At 39.4% G+C, this 23,476-nt stretch overlaps 1 protein-coding gene across 1 annotated transcript in view; it reads left to right on the top strand.

Moving 5' to 3' along the window:
- The window catches only part of Ddah1 (dimethylarginine dimethylaminohydrolase 1), a 133,104-nt gene extending 114,654 nt beyond the window's left edge, over nucleotides 1-18,450 (top strand). Inside the window, exons 5-6 of the mRNA XM_026406156.2 lie at nucleotides 15,206-15,349; nucleotides 17,458-18,450. Coding sequence (XP_026261941.2) covers nucleotides 15,206-15,349; nucleotides 17,458-17,574 — 261 coding nt within the window. The 3' untranslated portion in view covers nucleotides 17,575-18,450. The remainder of the gene's footprint in view (nucleotides 1-15,205; nucleotides 15,350-17,457) is intronic.
- Nucleotides 18,451-23,476: the final 5,026 nt, after the last annotated feature.

The following is a 23,476-nucleotide window of genomic DNA, read 5'->3' as shown; positions in this document are numbered from 1 at the left end:
AAGCTGGGGGGTGTAGCTCAGTGGTAGAGTGCATGCTTTGCTTGTACAAGGTCCTGGGTTCAATTCCCACCACTGAAAAGAGAAGAGAAAAAAAGAAGAAAAGAAAAAATATTACTTTCCGAGTCAGGTGATGACAGTCAGCCAGTTGCTTTCTCTAACATCCATTCCACCCTTCCCCCTGATTAACTAAGCTGTGAGTATTAAATGTGCACGTTTTCTCTTGAAATAAAATCCATATTCATAGATTTGGATTTTATTTCCCCAGCATCTGAGTTTCTTTTAAAAAGAAATACTGATATTTGGGCCCCACTCCAGACCAAGTAACTGAAAAAATCTCTGTGGTTGGGGTGCAGGCATGTGTATTTTTTAAGAGCTCCGCAGATGATTCTGCTGTATAGCCAGGACTGGAAACCACTGGCCTAAGCCACCCCACAAAGCATGGAATAGAAGGGCAGGGAAGGGAGAAGTTGACACTGTTCCTCCCTGGCCCACTTAAACTCTCCACCAAACCAAGACCAACAGAAAAAGCCTCAGTGAGTCACAGACCTGGGATCCAGGCCTGACTTTGTAGTGAATTGAGTTATTCCTTAATTTCTTCATCACATTGATCCTCTCTGAAAGGGAAGTGGGCTTGGTCATTTTCAAATTCCTGCACAGTTCTCAAATGTATGATTCTAAGTTTTCTACACAATGATGTCACTTGCGTGGGTGTTCAGAGTACCTTATCAGCATTTACCATCTAACACTAATAAAGGCCGTGTCCAAAAAAGAAATGAAGATTTCTCCTCCCCATTTCCGGGATGTAAAATTGAAATGTAGAGATCCCAGGTAGCCCCCCCACATGGGGAGGCAGGATGGAGATGGGTCCACAGCCTGGTTTGGTTGTGGTAATGTGTGGGGAATTTTTGTTTCTTATAAAAGATATGTAGGAACAACAGCTGTTTTATTAAACACCAATATATTTCCTGTCAGGCATTTTTAGTTCGGAGTAGGAAAAGAAGAGTGAACAGTATCCTTACTTGAAAGTTTGATTCCATATTCCCTCCCATTCCCTTCCTCCCTCCCTCCTTATCTCTCTTGTTTTTTTTTCTGTTTCCTCTGAATATGTGCTCTTTCCTAAAATATGACCAGATTTGATGGCTTTCTCCAAAAATGATGGTTCTCAATAGAGATAACCCTGTCTCGGGGCCATTGGACTACATCTGGAGACCATCTTTTAGCAGGGCATTTCAACATTTCATCTGGGGGCGGGGAGTGTCAGGAGGATGCCGCTGGCATGTAGTGGGCAGAGGCCAGGGAGATAAACATTCTACAGTGAACAGGACAGCCCCAACAACAAACACTTGTCCAGGCCAAATGTCAATAGTGCTGAGGTTAAGAAACCCCATCCTAAATTATGAATGAACTTGGTCAACCTTGTTTCACAGAAATTTCAGTTTCTGAGCAAATTGCAGTTCCATTGCTTAATCCTAATGCCTTTAGGGACAAAAATGGCTCTCCAACATCAAGCAGCCCATGCCAGCAGGAGTGTTTTCCAGTAGCAGGGAATTAAGTAGCTATAAAAAAAATTAAAAATGAAATGAGACCATCCTTTGAGAGACGTGAGTTTGGAGCCTCTGCACTGGGGTGTTCATATGCCTTCACTGACAAATTCGGTAGAGGTCACAGATTTTGTTTTGCGTATGCATGTGTGTGAGAAAAGGTCTGAAGGATTGAAATCAAACTACTGTAATGGTTTGACATGAGGTATCCCCCCAAATCTCCTGTTAATGTAGAAATATTCAGAGGTAAAATGATTAATTTATAAGAGCTGTAACCTAATCCTAGTTTAAATGCACCGACTGAGTGGTAACCATAGACAGGTAAGGCATGCACCCTGGAAGGCTCTTTCCTCTTCTCTCTCTGCTTCCTGACTGCACCATGAGCTGAGCAGCTTTCCTCTGCTGGGCCCCTCTCCCATGACTTGCTGCCTCCCTTTGAGCCCACAGCAATGCAGTCAGCCATCAGTGGACTGAGACCTCTGAAACTGTGAGCCCCAAATAAAATTTTCCTCCTCTAAGTTGTTCTTATTATCAGGTATTATAGTCACAGCAAAGTAAAGCTAACTAAAACACCCACCCACAGGAAAAGGAGAAGGGGTGAAGACAAAGGATGTGGTGGGGGAGAAAACAGGACTTTTAACTTTTTTTTAAGAATTAGCTTTATTGAAATATAATTTCTAAACAATAAAATTCACAAATTTTAAATGTAAAATTTGATGTTTTGACCAATGAATGCAGTTATGTAAACTCCAGTAGTATGTTAACTTTTCATATTTGAATCTTTTATTGGACGCCTGTGTTTTGTGATAATTTTACAATTAAAAACATTTTAGAAAAACTGTTTGAGATTATATAATCCTATTTACCTCATTTTGCAAAAGTGGCTTACAAAATATAGGAAAATAACAAGTAAAAAATAGAAGGGAAAGATGATGTAAAAGTAGAAACAAGAACAACCATGAATCTTCACTTCAGTTTTTACCCATAAAACAATTGGACTTTAAGCTCTGTCAGTGTGAAAGGGAAGCCCACATCATCTTTTCTTGTCTAGAATGTCAATGAATCTAGGCTCCTAGAGAGTAAATACAATTTTCCACTCTACCTTCCAAGTGTTTGTGATTCCTTATTCCATTAGTGTATTTCATAAATTTACAGAAAATTAATCCCCAAATATTGTCTGCCTATAAGGAAACAAAAGTTCCCTAAGCCAAACTTTGATGAAGACTGTAGTGTTGACTTAGAGTAACTTTCTATGACAGGCTAATTTACACTGACGTCCAGGAACCAAGTCTTATAAAACTGTGCAAACTCAGGAATAGGGCAATGCTTTGCAAGTGCCATCTTCCTTGATTGCCAAATTTTGAGGAATTTTGCAGGCTGGCTATTAAACACAGTCATTATTAAAAAGTAAAATTTGCACACTTGCAATTAAATAAATTATATTAAAAGCAAAGGTAATGAATACTTAAAACTTATCACTTCCTAAATACATTCCTATATTTTACTATTATCTGTGCTTTTGTGGTATTTTCATGGCAATAACATTATGTAATAGGCATTCAAAGATGTCACCGTTGCCACTCAAAAATGGCCACAGTGGGAGTATTTATACCATTGGAATCAGTAAATGCAACAAATCAGGAGTTCACTTATGAATTGTCTGAACATCAGAATATTTAAATTGATGAAGAAAATTTGAATAAAGCAGGTGTAATTTAAAAGTGTGTTTAGCTAGGCATGGTGGTACATGCCTGTAGTTCCAGGTACTCAGGAAACTGGGTGGGAGGGGTGAATTATTTGAGCACTCGAGTTTGAGGTCCACCTGAGCAACATAGAAAGACCCCATATCAAAAAAGAAAAATCTTTAAAATGTGTTATGCATTTAGCCATTACAGTGAGGGAGAAATGATGAAATATTTTTTCCAGTATTCAAAAACTATTATGCAATTCATCAAAGAAGTCACTCCCATCATTGCCAAACAAATGAAATTCCAATAAATGTCCTCATTGTTTCACTTGCCTTACTCATTAGTATAAACAAAAATACCAGGGGCTAGGGTTGTGGCTCAGTGGTAGAGTGCTCACCTAGCACGTGCAAGGCCCTGGGTTCGATCCTCAGCACCATAAAAATAAATAAATAAAATAAAAGTATTATGTCCATCTACCACTAAAACAAATGTTAAAAAAAAAAATATCAACCAACAGCTATGCTAGGACTACACTGATTTGTCAACTGCAACTATAGATTGGCCTCAGATACACAATCTCTGCAAAAACCAACAAAAGCATTCTATGAGAATCAGCTAGCAAAATAAAATTTCCAGTAATTATTGGACATTTTATTTTATATGTAAGTTATATGCAGCCAATCTTTTTTATCAGTAAAATGTATAATAAACTCATGTGGGTATAGTATATTTTGCATACATTTTTCCCCAATTTAATTAAATATACTACTGACTGGAGCTGAAGATCTTAGGTACTGAGCTAAAAACCTTTTTTCCTAATTACTGGGCCTAAGAATGCAATTAGGTAGAGTTATTTAGTTGGGAGTCCCAGTGATGATTTTCTTCACTCTGTTCCAGGAAAAAAAAAAAAGAGAGAGAGACAGAGAGACAGAGACAGAGAGAAAAAGAAAGAAAGAAAGAAATCACTATTCTGTGGGCACAAACACTTCCCTAACCCCTAGAAAACCCTTTCATGAATGACCAAGCAGCCTGGACAGAGGACTTTGGATAAATGAGAGCAAAGCAATGATAATTATTGGAAAATTAAGACATGTTTAATGTCTTCCCTATGATGAGATAACCGAGGAATCATTTGTCCATACAGAGAATAAGGATCAATCCACCAGTTACAGGTGTCAGGACTGGTCCTGGGCAGCATTGTAAAATTGTGCATGTTTGGCCATTTCTCATCTCCCACCTTGGAGTTGCCTACCCCTCTGCTGCTTTAGGCCATAATCCCTCTTTACTCACTGTCTTTTTCCACTCCAAATTCTTTACTCTTCTTTCATCTACTTAAAAAAAAATAGACTAGTTCTAAGGAAATCAAGTCATGTAGTCCAGTAGCAAACTCAGATGGCTTCAGGGGCCAGAGATTCTCTGTCTAAAATGCATTCACATGCAAACTTTCAAAATTATATGCATGTCAAAATACATTCTATCTTTAGGGAAAATGAGCTCATAAGATACCAGTGAATGAGCTCTGAGTCTAGTCTCTCAAGGTGACAGGGTGGTAGTTTGATGTGAGAGAAGAAAAGTGGGAATTTCAAGATAGATACACTTTGGCTTGAACCCTAGATTCACTGTCTTAATGTGCAACTTTGGACTAATTACTGAATTTCTCTGAACTTTGGTTTTCTCCTCAGTAAAAATGGACATTTTGCCACCTAATATGCAAGGTTGCTATGAGAAATGAAGGAAGAATAGATGAATTAATGTATCAATAAATATAAGTTGAATGTTCCAATTGTTCCTTGATGTCAAAGGACCCAAGGGAACTTTAAAAGTTTCCATATCCAAAAGAATTACTTTTTGATTGTAGGATGTAAAGTGCCAAAGGGTGTGGTGATGCAGGTGTCTGAGGAAGCACAGCCAGGGCACAGCCACGTGGGCAGCCCTCTGCTGGACTTACTTGTGAGACATAAGATGATGGGAAACATAGGCAGGAGTAAGAAAGGAAGGTAGGCTCCCAGGTTTCACATTTTGAAAGGGAAGCTACAGTTTGAATTTCCCTCCTCTCCATTCTTGAAATAAAACACTATTCAGGGCTGTCACTCACCCCAGAAAGTTTTCCCCTTGTTCCTCCAGCCCGTTCCCTGCTTTCCAGCCCCCCAACAGAACTCAGAGTGGTCTGCTTAGGAAGCAGGAGGTTTTCCCAGCCTCCCATAGAGGCCCCTGTTTTGGAGGCCCCATCTTAGAAATGGTTCACGTGACTTGTGGTTATAGTTTGAACAATATAAAATTCTTTCCTCCACACATTTGTGTGGTCCATGTGATCTTAGCAAAAGCAACAGCAGCAAATATGAGAGGCAATTCATCAAGAAAAGGGCAGCTGTCTTTGAAGGGACTATTTGGCATTGAAATTATTCTACACAGCTGGGCCTGATGGTGCACACCTGTAATCCCAGTGGCTCAGGATGCTGAGGCAGGAGAATCATAAGTTCAAAGCCAGCCTCAGCAATTTAGTGAGGCCCCTAAGCAACTTAGTGAGACTCAGTCTCAAAATAAAAAATAAAGGGCTGGGATGTGGCTGAGTGGTTGAGTGCCCCTGGGTTAAATCTCCACTGCCAAAAAAGAAAGAAAGAAAGAGAGGGAGGGAGGGAGGAAGGAAGGAAGGAAGGAGGGAAGGATGGAAGAGAGTGGAATAGAGGAAGGAAAGTCTGCACAGACTTAGCCATGAAGAGCCGTGTGTAACCTCATTCTTAGAATCTGTGCAGCTCATCAAGGCAAAGAGGAGGTTTTAAAAGAACATCTCAGGCTGTATTCATTTTAAGCTCATCAGTCAAAGATTATAAAACATGAAATATAATATTGATTCTAGAGCATTATCTATAGTTAATCCTTTAAAAGGATTGCCAGAGCTTGATGCCTGTTATAATATCAGGCTCTTAATAGACTCTTGATGCATGATAAATAAATGAATGAATGATCTTAGATATTCAGTAGCAATGAAGTGTTGATTGTGCATTATATGCCTCAATAGACTTTATAGTTAGTTGCTTTTAATGTTGATTTCATTTTGATATGTTAAGTTGGGTTCATAGGAACATATCAGAGGAAGATCAATTATGAGTGATCCAAAAATGTGCTTTGAATATTTCCTAAATATCTCTAAATAGCATATTGACCAATTAAGTCCTAAATTCTTCCATCAAACCACGAAGCCAGGATTATATTATATATGGTTTCTCAAAGAAAGCATGAGTAAGAAGCAGAGGAATGAAGCTGCTTTCCAGTTCTTTGAATGAAAAAATTCCCAGAAATGTTGGGAACTGCCGGAAATGCCTGGTTGTTAATGCAACTAGCCATGCAGATTCTCTTGTGCTGGAAGCCAGAGAGTTCCCACTCTTATTTTGTGACAGCTCCACTCTGGGGAGCAAGGCCAGTACCAGCAGCTGTGTAACAGACCATGAGGATGACGCGGCCAAGATGATTCTTGGGGCCATTTCCTCTCTACTGCTGGGCTGCATGCCTTCTTCGTTAAGGAAGTGTCTATGACACAAGTAACGTTGACTTTTTTTTTTTTTTTTTACAACCAGCCTACCTTTCACATGCAGGTCCTGCCTTAAATTATAGATCTTCATCTCCCAATTTAAATCGCCTTTGCATCTCTTTCTTTTTCTCACCTCATGCCACCACAGTACCTAGCTCAAAGGGGCCCTCCATAAAGGATAGTTGAATGAACTGAACGCCAATTGTATCTAACCCCAGTGGTAGTCTCTCCAATTTTATTTACACGATCAGAAAATGCATTTGAAATAGCAACTCAACTTCTCAAATCTCTCCCCCAAATTCAGTAAAACTTATGTAGAATTTTCAGAGTTGAATCTGAGGCCTCTCAAGGTATAGAGTGATCTGCTCTCTGGGAGAGGAATGTGTGTGAAGTGTAGAGGTTTTCAGTGCTCTCTGCTTTCCGTTCTGGCCAGGGGCTCAGTGAGAAGCAGGAAATACAGTCCCTGGGGTTAAAGGAACACTTTACATAGTGCTCTAGAACAATCACACCTCCTCCACACTTTTTAAAGGGAAAAAAATAATGGAACACGGAACTAAACAGCCCAACATCTACATTCTCGGGATATTTGAAATGATGCTCATCTTTTCACAAAGGCTCTGTGCATCCACGGAGGGGGAAATGAGCCTGTTGTCCGCCTCGCCACTGCCGAGTCCTCAGAAGCCTGGGTTCTTTGAGGTGCCACCCTGCCAGCCTGCAGTGTGAGTGCATCCTCACTGTGCCCATTCACACCCCACAGGGGTTGTTGGAGATGCAGTCACCCCCACACAATCTTTCTCACACATTCCCGTGGATGGCGAGGGCCATGCATTATATGTGTACAAGTACCTCCTGGACCCAGCTATAAATAAATGGCACACTGTCTTATTCGGACAATAATAACATGCAAGAAAGGAAAGTGTTCATCCTGACAGAAAAAAAGAAACATGTTCATCACCCCAAAAGACTGTATTTATTTAAAAAAAAAAAAGACTGTATTTATTAAAAAAAAAAAAACTTTTCCATGAAAAATAGGAAAGTATTTCTCGTTTAGTATCTACAGTTACCCCTTCCTAAATCCTTTTCATTTAGAAAGACTCCATCTGGCGTAGCTTTTATACTTTTTTTGTTTCACAGTCAAACAGAGCCACTCACTGCTCCAAATGGGGTCTATTCATTATTAAAAGTCATTTCTTCTGGCATATTTTTAAATTTGTTTCAAAATGATAACCATGGGGCCTTGATAAATTAATTGAAAAGCTTCTCCTAAGGTGGCTTGGGTGGTTTGGTTAAGACATTTATTTTAAAAGTAACTCTCAGTAGAAATTATCAATAAATTACTTCATCTATTCTCAGCATTAAATTATTCCTCCACTAAGAATATTACAATTCCATTCCTCCCAGCAATGAAAAAATGAAACTATCTTCAAACAATTCTAGGTTGGGTACTGGCCCTTATGTCAGAAATTTTAGGAATGCCCCCATCGGAAGGTATAAATTATAAGCCTCAGAAAAGGCAGACACATTAAAGACAGAGAAAACCAGCAATTAGAATTTCAAATAAATGCCATCAGCTGAAGAACAACAACTCAAATGGGAACCAAGGCGGGGAGGATTGTTCACTCACGGATGTGAGGATGGGGGATGGGACAGAGCCCGAGTACAAACCAGAAAGGAAAAGCTAGGGTCTCCATTGTGCCAGCGAAACTTGGCACTTTCTAAAGTAGGCACAGCCTTGAAGGTTTTGTTTGTTCTCTCACTGGAAAACAAGAAGTTGGCACTGATAACAGCCCTTGATAACACTTCCTCTGGAATGCACGACATTACGTGTGTTTGCTTCATAGTCACCAACAGATATGCATGAGTCAGATGGACAGGTGGGAGATTTGCCCAGAATGTTTATGGAGCTAGGGAGGGCATAGCAAGGCTTCAGACCTATGGTCTTGCTGTGCTTCTTTCTTATGGCCCATCTTGTACCAAAAGATGTGTGATTACTTCATCTATGGATAAAGAGTGCAATGAATTACCAGTAAACCATGAATTAAACTGGAAACTCAACTGGTAGTTATCTGGTGCATAGTAGGGGTAGGAGCAACTAGCCTAAAAGTGTTGAACCAAAAGATGCTACCCATTACTCTTCCAAGTGCTTGGGAATTTAAGTCAGTGGGAATAGTAGATTATCCTGATTGTGGTTTTTTTGTTTGTCTAGATTTGACCAGATAGCTATGGCTGACCATTTCATTATTAAAGACCTCTATGGATTTCTTGAGTTACTGGGGCTCTCCTTAATAAACCTCTGGCCCAGGAAACTGCCTTTCCAGTAAAATCCTGAACTTTTCTGGTAAACTAGATCCAGTTTCTGTGAAATTAAGACAGAACAGTTCTGATTACAAATAAGAGCAGACTGACAATCTTAGACCGCCTTCAAAAGCACACACCCTAAGCTGACATTCAGACATGGTATAACTCCACTCCCTGCACCTGGAAAGAAGTGGGTTGACAAGAAAAGCAATTGCTGAATTTTTTCACAAATCCTGACTCTGCAGCCCAGGCTGGCCATCTTTTGTCTAAAGAGCCTCACTGAACCCATGAAGAAGTCAATCTGCCCACTGGGTTTATGGACTATTTTACTAAACAGGAGTCATAGACTAACGGAAGTTTACATGTTCATTTTGATATGTGCAAAGGGGTTGTTTCCCCCTCTCTTTGTTTTAATGCCTTCAGGTGCTAAAAACTTTTCAGTTCACTCCAGGTTCACCACTCCTAATAGGTTACTTTGTCATGTAAAGACAATAGACCACAGAGGGTAGTTCCCCTCTGTAGGGCTTCAAGAAAATGACAAACTCTCAGTTTCATTGATTTCAGCCAGGTTTCACGTTAATTAATGATTGCATTTCTATTTCTGAACATAGACCCTGTCTTATTTTTCTGAGGGAATACAATTATTTATCCATGTGATGGGTCATCATAGCGTACTCCCAAGGTTCTCTCCATATCCTTTGAAAGAGTGAAAAAGAATGAAGAAGTGAATCAGTTCATTATAAATATATTTTGATCATCTGCCATATGCAGAGTGACTTGCAAATAACAAAAAGGAAGGGAACTCAGATTTATTACGTGTTGCATATGTGTCAGAAACTCGTGCTAACCACTTTAACATACATCATCTGCTTTGGTTTTTAAAAAATAATTTTCAGAGTTACCCTATGAGGAAAAGTACGGCATTGTCATCCCATTTCACAACTGAGGAAATCCAGGCTCAAAGTGCTTAAGGGACTTTCTCGAGATCATATCATTAATATGTGGCCAAGCATGACCCAGATCCCTCTGACTCTGCAGCCCAGGCTGGGCCACTGCACTACACCCAGGCCAGCATTCAAGGAGTTATTGATCTGGTCGAAGAAAGAGAGAGACTTCACAAAAATCTCACATTAAAATTTTTCTTTATTTTGAAAATTTTGGGAACTGTAGTGATCTAGGCAGATGGAATGCTAAACCTGTAAGACCATTGAATTATGTGTTAAATAATGTGGTTCTGGAGGAGCCTGGAGAAACTACCATGGGCCCACCAAACATGTAGTCTTATGTGGATTTAAGAATAAGAATTGAGGGCTGGGGATGTGGCTCAAGCGGTAGCACACTTGCCTGGCATGCGTGTGGCCCGGGTTCGATCCTCAGCACCACATACAAACAAAGATGTTGTGTTCGTGAAAACTAAAAAATAAATATTAAAATTCTCTCTCTCTCTCTCTCTTTCTCTCTCTCTCTCTCTCTCTCTCTCTCTTTAAAAAAAAAAAGTAAGAATTGACCTCCAAATCAGGTTGTGTTAAAAATGAAGTTGATCATGTGATACTGCAATCTGTACACGTGGAAAAAAAAAGAATTCATACCCCACTTGAATAAAATATATGATATATCAAGATCATTGTAATGTTTTGAGCAACTAATAAAAAAAATGAAGTTGATCAACAATACTGGACCTTAAATTATATTGCAGAGCTATAGTCACAAAAATGGTGTGGTGTTAGCACCAAAATAAACCTGAAGACCAATGTTACAGAATGGAAGACACATAGAAAAATACATAAATACTTATACTAGACAAAGTCACCATAAACATACATTGGAGAAAAGATAGCCTCTTCAACAAATGGTGCTGGGAAAACTGGAAATCCATAGGTAACAAAATGAAATTAGACCCCTATCTCACCCTGCACAAAACTCAACTCAAAGTGGATCAAGGACCTAGGCATTAGATCAGAGACCCTGAGCCTACTAGAAGGAAAATTCAGCCCAAATCTCCATCATGTTGGCTTAGGAATTGAATTACTCAACAAGACCCCTAGAAAGCTAAAAGTAAAATTAAGAATCAATAAATGGGATAGTATCAAACTGAAAAGCTTCTTTACAGCAAAGGAAACAATCAAGAATGTAAACAGAGAGCCTACAGAATGGGAAAAAATGTTTGCCACCTGCACCTCAGATAGAGCATTAATCTCCAGGATACATAAAGAATGCAAAAAACTTAACACCAAAAAAAAAAAAAAAAACAACAATATGGGCTAAGGAACTGAACAGATACTTCACAGAAGAAGAAATACAATCAGTCACAAATATATGAAAAAATGTTCAACATTACTGGCAATTAGAAAAATGAAAGTTAAAACTACTCTTAGATTTCATCTCACCCCAATCAGAATGGCAATCATCAAGAATAAAAACAACAATAAGTGTTGGCGAGGATGTGGGGGAAAAAGGCACACTCATACATTGCTGGTGGGACTGCAAATTGATGTAACCACTATGGAAAGTAGTATGAAGATTCCTCAGAAAACTTGGAATGGAACCACCATTTGACCCAGCTATCCCACCCTTGGTCTATACCCAAAGGACTTAAAATCAGCATACTATAGTGATGCAGTCACATCAATGTTTATAGCAGCTCAATTCACATGACTAAAATATGTGACCAACCTAGGTGTCCTTCAATAGATGAATGGATAAAGAAAATTTGGTATATATAATCAATAGAATATTACTCAGCTTTAAAGAAGAATGAAATCATGGCATTTGTTGGTAAATGGATGGAATTAGAGAATATCATGCTAAGCAAAATAAGCCAATTTCAAAAAACCAAAGGCTGAATGTTTTCACTAATATGTGGATGCTAATTCAAAATGGAAGGGCGGCACTAGAGAAGAATAGAATTACTTAAATTAGATAGAGGGAAGTGAAGGGAGGGAAGGGAGGGGGTGCAGGGATAGGAAGGATAGTAGAATGAAACAGACATTATTGTGATTCTACATCATGTATACTCAAAAAAAAAATAAGAAATTATATCCTATCTATGTATATAAAAGTGCATAAATGCATTCTACTGTCATGTATTTAACTAATTAAACCAAATTAATTTTAAAAAAAGAAATAACAAAAAATAAATAAGAGAAGGAGGTTGATCAAGCTGAGTGTGGTGATGCATGCCTGTAATCCTCGAAGTTTGGGAGGCTCAGGCAGGAAGATCACAAGTTCTAAGCCAGCCTCAGCAATTTAGCAAGGCCCTAAGGAACTTAGCAAGGCCCTAAGGAACTTAGCAAGACCTTTTCTCAAAATAAAAAATAAATGGAAAGGTCTGGGGATGTGGCTCAATAGTTAAGCATTCCTGGGTTCCATCCCTGGTACCAAAAAAAAAAAAGAATGAGGTTAAGCATCCACATCTACCAGAATAGTCAACAGAATTGCAGAGTGCAAGCTGAAACCTTGTTCATCTGATGTAGCTATCATAATATACCTATAGCTTATTAAGGGTTCTTTACTATACCTTATTAAATATATTATATTCATTTACCTTTAATAATGAGTACATGAAAAAACTATTATTATCCCAATTTTGTAGGCAAGGAAACTGAGAAGACAAAAATAAAAAATAAAAACTGCTTAAATTCACACAACCAATAAAGGTTAACACTCAGGCTCAAACTGAGGTCTCACTCCAGAGCTCATAATCTTATATTGCTTTCTCCCACACAATGGTAAGTGGAAGCTAGTATTATGGTATTTCAGCAACAGCCAAAAAGAAAATGTTCATAAGAAGTAATTAAGTAGCAATTCATAATGGAAGAGAGCTACTTGAGTCTGGAATTTTTTCTCTTAAGCTTCTTAATATTGTTTCTGGGCATATCCAATTCATAAAGAGGGTTGATTTGAATGTGATATTTATCTGCTTAGAAAAGCTTATCTTTAAGAATTGTCTTTCATTTCTTAGTTGCCAATATGATAGAATAGATCTAAGATATTTAATTTGTTGTATTTTTCTAGTACCCGGGACTGAATTCAGAAGCACTCGACCCCCTAACCACATCCTCAGCCCTATTTTGTATTTTTTTTTTTTTTTTTTTTTGGAGACAGTTGCTTAATGCCTCACTTTTGCTGAGGATGGCTTTGAACTTGCGATCTTCCTGCCTCAGCCACCCAAGCCACTGGGATAACAGGCATGTGCCACCGCATCCGGCTTAGATCTAAGGTTTTTTTGATTAAGGCTCTAAAGAAAGACCCACCTGGTAGTTGATCTGTGTTATGGGCTTCCCTCTTCAAAGAATAGTGTAAGTTTAAAAGTGCAAGAAAGCAGTCCAGTCAAGTCCTTTAGCTACACTTGACCATACCAAGTCATAATAGGATTACATATGAAAAAATAATTAATGGTACTACAAGAGAATAAATGATAAATACCAAATAAGTGTGAAAAAGTAGATGCTATGTTAGTTTACAGGAGGGAGAAATCTGCTGCAGCTTTAAGAAAGGGCAAAGTGAGATTATTAAGAAAGAAGGTTTTAAGTTGCAAAGGGCAGGCAGGTATTGACCCATATGACCTTAAGCAAGTTATTTGACCTTTCCCAGTTCAGTGTCTTCATCTATATAATGAGAATTTTGAGATTAGATCATAAGGGTAAAATGTATAGCCTGGTGCCCTGCTTTTTTCTTACTATAAAATTACCCATGTATCTGTCATTCTTCTCCATTAGACTGCAAACTCTTAGAAAACCGTCTACATCTTGTTCATCCTTGTGTCCCTCAGCCTTTCCATACAGTGCTTCCTAGGCTCATCCACATCCTTGATGTTACCTTCTGTGAAGGGCATTCCATTATCAGACTACTCCTGGCTTCTCTCTACTCCTGACATAGTGTACATTAGGAGAAGTGAATGATTTTCCTGATTGGCAGGTGGGGAAGGGCTTATTGTTTGCCAATCTTCATGTTTTCTTGGGACTTAATTTTCTACAGGGAGCATGCAGTCTTTCTTCTGCTCTTCTGGTACCATAAATCTTAAGTGTCCAATGTCATCGTGACTGTGTGTGCAAGCCTGCCTTAGTTATAAGAGCACATTTCCACAAAAAAATATTAAAGAGTAAAAGGAGACATGACTGGACAGATAGATTAGAACCAGATTGTGGAAAAAAAAATCATGGTATGCCTTCATGGCATGAAATTTCAGCAGATTCCTTACAACATCTGAATGTGCATAAAGAATGAAAGCAGTCTACATGTCTAAGCCCAAAATAAATTTTGCTTTTTCTTTTTGGTGTTTGAATATTTTTGTTGTTTAGGGGGGATTGGTTTTTGGCAGTTTTATTTTGATTGTGTTGAGATAAGGATGAGATATATTTTAAATTGTGTGCAGAGTTTGTTTTTATGTTCCTTTTTATTTTATACTAAGGGGGTAATAAGTACATCATTTGAAGAGTAGACCTGCTAAGTTAGTCTTTCTCTAAGTGTGGTTCAGGGATTCTCTGCCTCAGAATTATCTGGAGAGCTTTCAGAATGCAAATCCCTATGCTCCAACCCAAATCTGCCAAACCATATTCCCTGAAGGTGATGCCTAGAAATATGAGTTTGTCTCCACCCCCACCCCCACCCCGCCCCACCCCTGCTCATTGTATTAAGGGTGTCAGCTGTCAACAGATGGATGACTCCAACTTGTCCATAAAAGAGCAAATTTATGTGTGTGTATGTGTGTTGTAATTGCTAAATCTGCTTATCTAATTATTGACCATTCTGATTACTGTTATGGTCCTTATTTTCCTATAGACCAGAGCAGACTTGCTTACTCAGCCAGTGATATCATCCAAACCTCTGCTGGGCCATTTATATATGTAGCCATTTTGTGTCTTACTAATTGATCTTATGACCAAAAACTAGAAAATAATAGTTCTAAAACTTTTTTTAAAAATAGGGACAAATATAGACTTTGAAAGAACAACTAGAACATTTACAACTCTTCCCAGGAATCAGTTTAGTTGGGTTATCCTCTTCTGTTCTAGCAACTAGAGGAAACAGCCGAGAACTTCAGCAGCAGAACAGCCCACAGCAATCACTTGCAAGCTTCTGCCAACTGCCTTCCCTCTGTTTGAAAGTGTATGAGACAATGCTTAGACCTGCTTCGTTTCTTTTTATAGATCATGCAGCAGATGAGTGACCACCGCTATGACAAGCTCACTGTGCCTGATGACATGGCTGCAAACTGTATATATCTAAATATCCCCAGCAAAGGGCATGTCTTGCTGCACCGAACTCCAGAAGAATATCCAGAAAGTGCAAAGGTAAAAACACCATCAATTCTGACCACTGCAGCTGGGTAGGCCTCCTGGGGGATTCTTTCATGATAGAGTGGCAGATAAGGGGCTTCTTCCTTCTGAATTTATCAAATCATTAAGAAACCAGAGAGGATAATTTGGGGCACAGTGAAAGTTTACTTACTTTTCTCATTCATGTCACTGGTCACTAATGCATGCATAGTCACTGAGACAAATCATGCCTGGTATTCAAAGCTTTTAAAATAAGTAATCCAACCACCCAAGTTGTGCTTCAGCTCTGATAAAATGTACCTTCCCACATCGCATACTCATTAGGAATAAAGACCTACAATCAACTGTGTCATTGTTTTCTGACAAATCTGAGCTGCCCCTTAGCAGAGGGCCATTTGTTTCTTAAGGCAGGGGAATGTGAATGACCTGAGTGCTCCCTGTCAGGGCTGCAAAAAGAGAGGGCTGCACATCCCAGGTAGCGAGAAGATATATCAGGAAGAAATATGGCACCCTTGGAACCAGTCAGTTGGTCCCTAAAAGAGACCCTGCATCTGTGTTCCACCAAGGGAATTGTCCCTGAATTTGGAATTCTTTCCTTGTATTTCAGAGCATTGTGCCAGTGTCATCTGTACACCTTAGTGATTTTACCAATTTTATCCTACAAGCAGATATAACAGTGCTCAACCATAGATTCTTCAGGTGCCCATATCTCCTAGGCACTTTGGCATCATCTCCTTTACCCAGAGAAGCCAGATATTTACACGACAAGCTTTACAAATTATTGTTTGCTGTTTGTTCATTTTATGCCTTGAAAATATTAGAAATTATTCTATGCCACTTTTTAAATATGCAGTTCTATATTATTACTAGGGTTGCCTTCTGATCACAGTCACTTTCAGCAGAAAAAGAGAGAGGGATGGGGACATACATAGCTGATTTCTTTCTATGTCCATGGCTGAGAGTGTGAACTTGAGGAAAACCTAATATTCCTAACAGACTAGGGGTTAAGCAGCTCTTAGATGAATAGTGGATCTCATACTGTAATGCGTATCAGGGCTATTAAGAATGCAGATTCCTGGACCCCTTCCCTGGAATCTGCAGAATTAACAAACACCCAGTTCACAGAACTCAGTTTGAGAAATACAGGTCTGGAATGATCGTGCCTCTTGAGCCACATAGATCACCTGACAACCCAGATGATCATTAACTGCTTCCTAATTCAGTCCTGTGTCTATCAACAGTAATGACAGCATTAATAACATCTCTGTTTACCAAGGGCTTCTTCAGAGCCAGGCACCATGCCAAGCATGCTACAGGCAATATCTTATTTAGTTCCTATAACAGCTCTCTCAGGGCAGTATTATTATTCTAATCTTAAAGATAAGTAAGTACAAAGGCTCAGAGGGCTTGTCACTTAACTGAAACCATAATAGTAAGTTGACAGAACTAGATTTGGATCCCAGCTCTGACTGGCTCAGCCCTCTGAATTTTAAGAAACATGTGCTTTCTAAAGAAACATGATAGATTGTTTTTAGGCAGTGTGTTTTCAAAGTGATTTTGTTTTTAAAAGTGGGCTTTGTTTGATCATCAGAGAAAAAAATCTGTGGACTGTTAATTTGAAGTTTTGACATATGCCTTCTGCTAGTGTTGAAGGATGCTATAAAATTCACACCTATAATTTAAAAGCAGTGTGACCTGAAATATTCACGTAAATCATATTTTGTCAAATTTTTCCAGTGGTGTTGGTAAGGAAAGAAACATTAAAATATAGTTGAGAGGACTTCAGAGTGTGAAGAGAAAGGATATGTTGAGACTGAACACATGGCCACTGACGTTCACTTACTTAATCTAGCAATGACAATGCAGAGTAAAGACATCTCCAGCAACAACCACATTTCTGACACTTCTTTGGCTTTGAGGTTAAAGCACAGACCTAGAGGTTAACCAGTTTGAACCAGCTCCATGGGGTGGGGGGGGGGTGGGGGCCGGGTTGCATGTGTGTCTTGGAGTTAAATGAGTGAAAAGCTTAGACACACAAACTGAATTAATTTCTCTGAACCTGAGGATAATAAAGCAAGCAGAAATGTAATCCTTCTCTCCCTCTCCCTCGATTCCCTCTGTAGGTTTATGAGAAACTGAAGGACTATCTGCTGATCCCTGTGAGCCATTCTGAACTGGAAAAGGTGGACGGGTTGCTCACCTGCAGCTCAGTTTTAATTAACAAGAAGGTAGACTCCTGAGCCGCAGAGCCTCTCCCCTGTAGCCGGCAGGATGGCCCAGGCCAGCCGATAACTGTACCCACTCCCTTGTTTTCCTTGACAATCTACTGTGCCACTGTGCTACTAACTCTTGTTTACAGAAATTTAATTCTAAGTTTAATTGCTTCATTTTCTGCACCTTTGCCCTCCTTCCCCTCACGGTGGTACCTAAGCTGTGGATTTGCTAAATGAATTAAGTAACCTAGAAAATATAGAACTAACGAATCATTGAAATGTGATTAATAGTAGTATGGAAACACTCATTTTTAGTGTTGGTATTATCTGTGTGAAAATCGTTTAGTCACAATGTATTCCGAAGGATGTCTTCTGATCAGTCAGATAAGCTAGGTCTTTCTCTGCATCATGATCACATTTGATTCCTGTGAAATTCCCTGGCCAGTGGATTCACCCTATATCCCTCTTTTATTCTTCTGGACTCCATAATCCTTTATTCCAGGTACTTTCTTTGCTTCTATCACAGCCCCCTTGACCTTGGGTAAGATCCCGAGGCCTTTCATCTGGATACATTTCTACAGGTCCACCCTGTCTGCCAGGTTGCCTCTGCCTCACAGCCATGTCTTCTACCACCACCAGCCCTCCCTCCCCTGAGGGCCAAACAGGCTCCTCAGCAGAGTGGTGACCAAAATCAGAGTGGCTGTTTGGGGAGTGTTAACTACACAGCCTGACGGGGTTTGCCCCAGAGACCTAAATTCCAAAAGAAGTAGGGCACCACACCTAGGAAGGTGAATTTGGCCCCAGATGGTTGCTATGGGATCACAGATCAAGAAGCTTGGAAACACCCCCTGGGTACACCTTAGGAAGTCTCTAAGTCATGTACCATGCTTTTTTTTTTTTTTTTTTTTTGTCTCATTACTGGACCTGGAGGGAAGTCTTACTCCAGCTTATTTCTTTTACTATTTCTATTTACTTCCCTTCAGCTTATTTCTGTCCCCCCCCCCCAACCCGGGCTCACCTTACTTGTAGCCTTCTGCCCCTTGCATTTATCCCAGTCTAGTAATGTCATTTATTTCAAAGGAGACATCACATCTAAAAATGATTATCGATGGTCTTGAGTGAGTCAAAGGGAGTAGACCCCCCACACACAGTCAAGGAGCCCTGTTCAGGAAATGAATGACGGGCTGGGTGCCTGAAATCACCCCCAGACAATGGATGATTCCACTTTGAAATATCTTGTGAATGTTTGCTGTGGAATTCAAACTTCTTTCTTCTCTAGCACCTTCAAATTATACAACTTTCAACTGACCAGGGTTCCTTACAAAGAACAATGCCACAGTGAAGGAAGAGATCCTTCTTTTGCTTAAAACTGAATCAGGCTGGGGAAACGGTACTTTCCGAGGAATGCTGACTGATCCAGGCATGTGAACACACTTCCTAGTCATCGCCACCTTCCTGTGCTGCCTGTGGCTCACTGTTTTAAGATTCAAAATCAGGGAGGCTAAGAAATATTACTTCAGATCTCACTTTGCTCACCTCTGCTTTTGTAATCAAACATTCCCTAAGCCAGTGACCGAGAGAGTTACTGTCCCTCATCTCATCTCCCCTCAACAGACGGAAGTGAGAAACCCCTAAGAAAATCAAGATATCCTTAAGCACTATCAATATGATAAATCAATAAAATCATAATGATTTTATGCCAGAAACTTGAAGAAATTCCTTCTCCTTCTTCTCTCTCTTGTTTAGTTTTAATTTTCACATTGAACACCAGTATCTTAACTATGTGCATCCTGTAAATGAGCCATGTCTTGGTCACTATCATATTTTGAAACATCTCATCATGGGTGGGTGACTAATATGTTTATACCAGAGAGAATGAATGTTAGCCACATTCCCAAGTTAATAAAGAAAAATTGTTCTCAGCAATTATGGTTGCCCTTTTGGGTTAAATCTGGCCATACACTGGCAAAAAAAAAAAAAAAAAAGGAAGAAAAAAAAAAAAACAGAAATTCTCCCTGGGAGAGCTCGCCATCTCAAAACAACCACAGGAAAAACAACCCGATCAGCCAGTTTAGGCTAACTGGCATATAATTTTCAATAGCATTTCTTCTTTCATCCCAAATTAAAGAACTGTTCTCCATTATGTTTAGTCAATTTCAAATGAATAGATTTTTCTTTTTAACAATTTGTTCTGCCAAAGGCAGTTTAGCTCTTCCTTTTTCTTTGCTTCTTTCCCTCTTTTTTTTCTGTTTGTCTCCAAAAGTCACTTAGAACCTGTGTGCCTCTTCTACATCGTACTCTGAGCTGCTGTGTTACCTATTAGACTGGCTTCTTTGGACTCCCTGTGTGATATTAAGATGTGAGAACTTTAAAGACTTTCAGTGTAATAGTATTACTTTGATGTTCTCATTAGCATAATATTATCTTTGAAAAGGAAAAGATACCCACGACATAAGTTCCCCTTCTTGTCCATTGTAATTTATAAGAATGGAAAAACTAACAAAATCTGCTTTTTGAGATTATAAAGACATGAGGAATTATATTTAAATAACTAACTGTTGAATCAGAATTACTGGGTCAGTATTATTCAATGTAATGAAGCAATGCTATAGAGCAAATATGTTATTTAGCATAATTTCTTCAACTATAATGGATTGCTATAGAAATCAGCAGGCAGTCTCTCTAATGTGTATTGATTGCTCTTTTAAGCTACTGTGAACAGATTACTAAGGTCATCTCTTCATCTCTAAGGGGGGAAATAGTCTATAAATGAAGAATGTTGCATGTTAGTCTCTGTAACCATTGACTCTTCAACATTCTACAGAACTCAGACATGACTTCAACATGATGTTAGTTTTGTGCATTTTAATTTTCCTGCCCATCTTGTTCCAGCCAATGTATAGTTATCCACTCTGTGTGCCAAAACCTGTAACGCCTTCTGTGGCCCATTAGTCCAGAGAGGTTCTGCACTGATTTTAGTCTCTCGCTGTCCCAATCCTACATGTATACCAATCACGATGGAATAAAGTGTGAATTGTACTGTGATCAACAGTGTATGTCTCTTTTTTTGCAATAGAAACTGCTGTGGGGGACAAAGTCATCATTTCTTTGCCATTAAACATAAGATACTGCCAGGTGCAGTGGCGCATGCCTGTAATCCCAGCGGCTCAGGAGGCTGAGGCAGGAGGATCTCAAGTTCAAAGCCAGCCTCAGCAAAATCTAGGCACTAAGCAACTCAGTAAGACTCTGTCCCTAAATAAAATACAAAATAGGACTGGGGATGTGGCTCAGTGGTTGAGTGCCCCTAAATTCAATCACTGGCACCCTCCTACAAAAAAAAAAAAGATATTTTCTTGTCTCCTATAGGCTATGGAATTAGAACTTCTGTACCTATAAGTCAATTGCCATCAAAACTTAGGTTAAAATGATATTTGAGTGACACTTTATACTCCAGGCACTTTCATAGTATGCATATCACCTATGCTGAGTCAGAACGTCTTGATTTCACCTGTGTGTCTTCTTTAAAAGTGTCTGTCCCTTCTTTTTTATTGCTCACCCTAGTCAGCACATTATGAGGTTTAATTATGGAGGCAGTTAAGTGATTTTTTTTTCTTTGCTCATCCAAGAGTTTGTTTTTTGTGCATTCATTTTTTTTATATAGTAAACATCTTTTAGGAAATGTGAAGTTTCTTTTAATGAGGCTTTTTTATTTTCAACAAAATTTTTGTAAGCTGAAAGAGGTGGGTTTTGTGGGTTTTTTTTTCTTTTCTGTTTGTTTGTTTGGTAAAAATAATACCTGGTATACTATAAAAAATAAAATCCAAGCAATACAAAAACTACCAAAATAAAAGTGAAGGAAAAATTACCCAAAATTTATAATAGCTACTATTAAGACTTCAGAGAATATCCACATATGTATGAATAAAGATAAAATATGGAATTATTTTCCATAATCATGATATTCTATAATTTGTTTTCCTCATTTAGCAAAGTATTGTGGGCATCTCATCTCAATAAATATAGATCCACATCATCAATTTGAACAGCCCCAAATATTTCATCATATAGTCATTGAAGCATCTCTTTCTAAATTACACAGCATGTTATATCACAGATGGTCACTGTGCTCCCATTGCCATCAGCCAAGGGTCTTCAGGCTATCAAAAATGTGCTGCTTATAAGCTTTCACATGACCCCAGTGTTAGTTCAATTTGGTGTACTGTTATCATAACTGAATGGCAAGTGGGAATGTTCACCAGATGCACAGAACAGTTCTAAAATTCCTTGGAGCAGTCATTGATTTAATCACACCTTATCAGTTGAGGCTGTTGCATTGATTGAATTCTCCATTATTTAGTTTGGCTTTGGCACTGGCCATCAAACTGAAAAATGCCACCCCTGCAAACCTGCTCTGGGTCCAACAGGAAATGGAAGCCTCCTTCTAAGTGCCAGAACATAGTGCTCCTCGAAGAGGGGAAAGGATGGTCCTCTTTAAAGGAAGAGTGGGCAATGGTTCCTCAACTGATCTTCCTCTCAACCTTTTGAAAAAAAAAATGAGGGAAATGCTCACTCATGACAAGCTGCAGGTTCTGGAAATGGGGACTTTACTGAAAGGAGAACACTGGCAACTACAGTGTTAGACAAGTGAGCCCATATTAACAAATGCCCACGTCCTGCCAGGCTCTGGAGCACAGTCCCTGTCTTGTGAGAGGTGACCATTTGGGAGGGACAGGGAAGAATGAGCACATATATGCATTAATGATTGACACACAGCAGGTAAGGTAAGAACTGTCAAAGGACAATGTTGTGCTGATTCCCAAGTTGGGGACACCCGATAGAAGATCAGGGTGTGATCTGGGCTTGGAAAGACAGCTCTGGCTCCAACAGGTCAAGATGGAGTCCAGGAGATCTGGGCTGAGGGAAGAGTATGAGCAAAGGCGGGGAAGCCCAGTGTGCACTGCAGATGCAAGTGTTTGTTGAGGACTTACTATGTGCCAGTTACGTTGGGCTATGTCCTGGGGATGGAATGGTGATGGTCCCTGCTTTCCTAGAGTTTACATGTAGCAAGGAAGACAGACACTAAACAGCTATAGCAAGTGAGATGAGCTTGATGAAAGGGGAATGGGGTGATGCTCAGAGCAGACAGTGGGCACAAACAAGTGGTTCTGTTTGGCTAAAGCATGGCATAAATCCTAGAGCATGGTGAGACAGTGTAGGTTGGAATTTCCAGGGCCCTACCTGCTGAGTTAGGCTATTTGGACTGAATTTGTCAGTCCATGAGGGTCCCCTGAGGACTTCGGGAACATGGAGAGATACTACTGGAGCTTTATGTGGCAGTACTATATGATTGGGAACAGAGAAAGGCTAGTATTTCTCTTAAGTTGAATTTCTCCAAGTTTAATTTAAACCTCTGTTCTGACCACCGAAATGGAGCCCCCAAACCAGACAATGAATTCTCTTCTATTTACTCTCCTGAAGAATAGTTTAATAACACCTTCCCCTCCCAACTCCAAAGGGACATTTTCAACGCAAATGAGATAAAAGAAATGAAGTGTTCTTTGGAAGAAAGGTATAATGTAAATATCATTATCATCATCATTATCCTCATTAACTTGCTATCACAGCATGTTTGGATCCCATCAAAATGTCATCTTCTATTTGAAACATCAATCACCCACTCCAGAAATAACTCGGAATTTTCCTCTTTGATGCCTCTAAGCTGTCCTGACAGCTTCCACGGTGAATTCACAGGTGTCCTTGGTGCCGCCATGGCTGCTCTGTAGACATACTTGTATCAAGAAATATCCTTCACTGCTCCTTAGGCACCCTTCACTGCCCCTTCCTAGTGGCTGGCAAATTAAAATGTTCTTGTCTCCCTCCCTGCTAAAAACACTCATTTGTAGCTTAGAGCTGGGCCACTTGTAGCACA

Source organism: Urocitellus parryii, chromosome 11 (genome assembly GCF_045843805.1).
Source record: "Urocitellus parryii isolate mUroPar1 chromosome 11, mUroPar1.hap1, whole genome shotgun sequence".
Lineage (NCBI taxonomy): Eukaryota > Metazoa > Chordata > Mammalia > Rodentia > Sciuridae > Urocitellus > Urocitellus parryii.
This window is presented reverse-complemented; position numbering and strand designations above follow the sequence as displayed.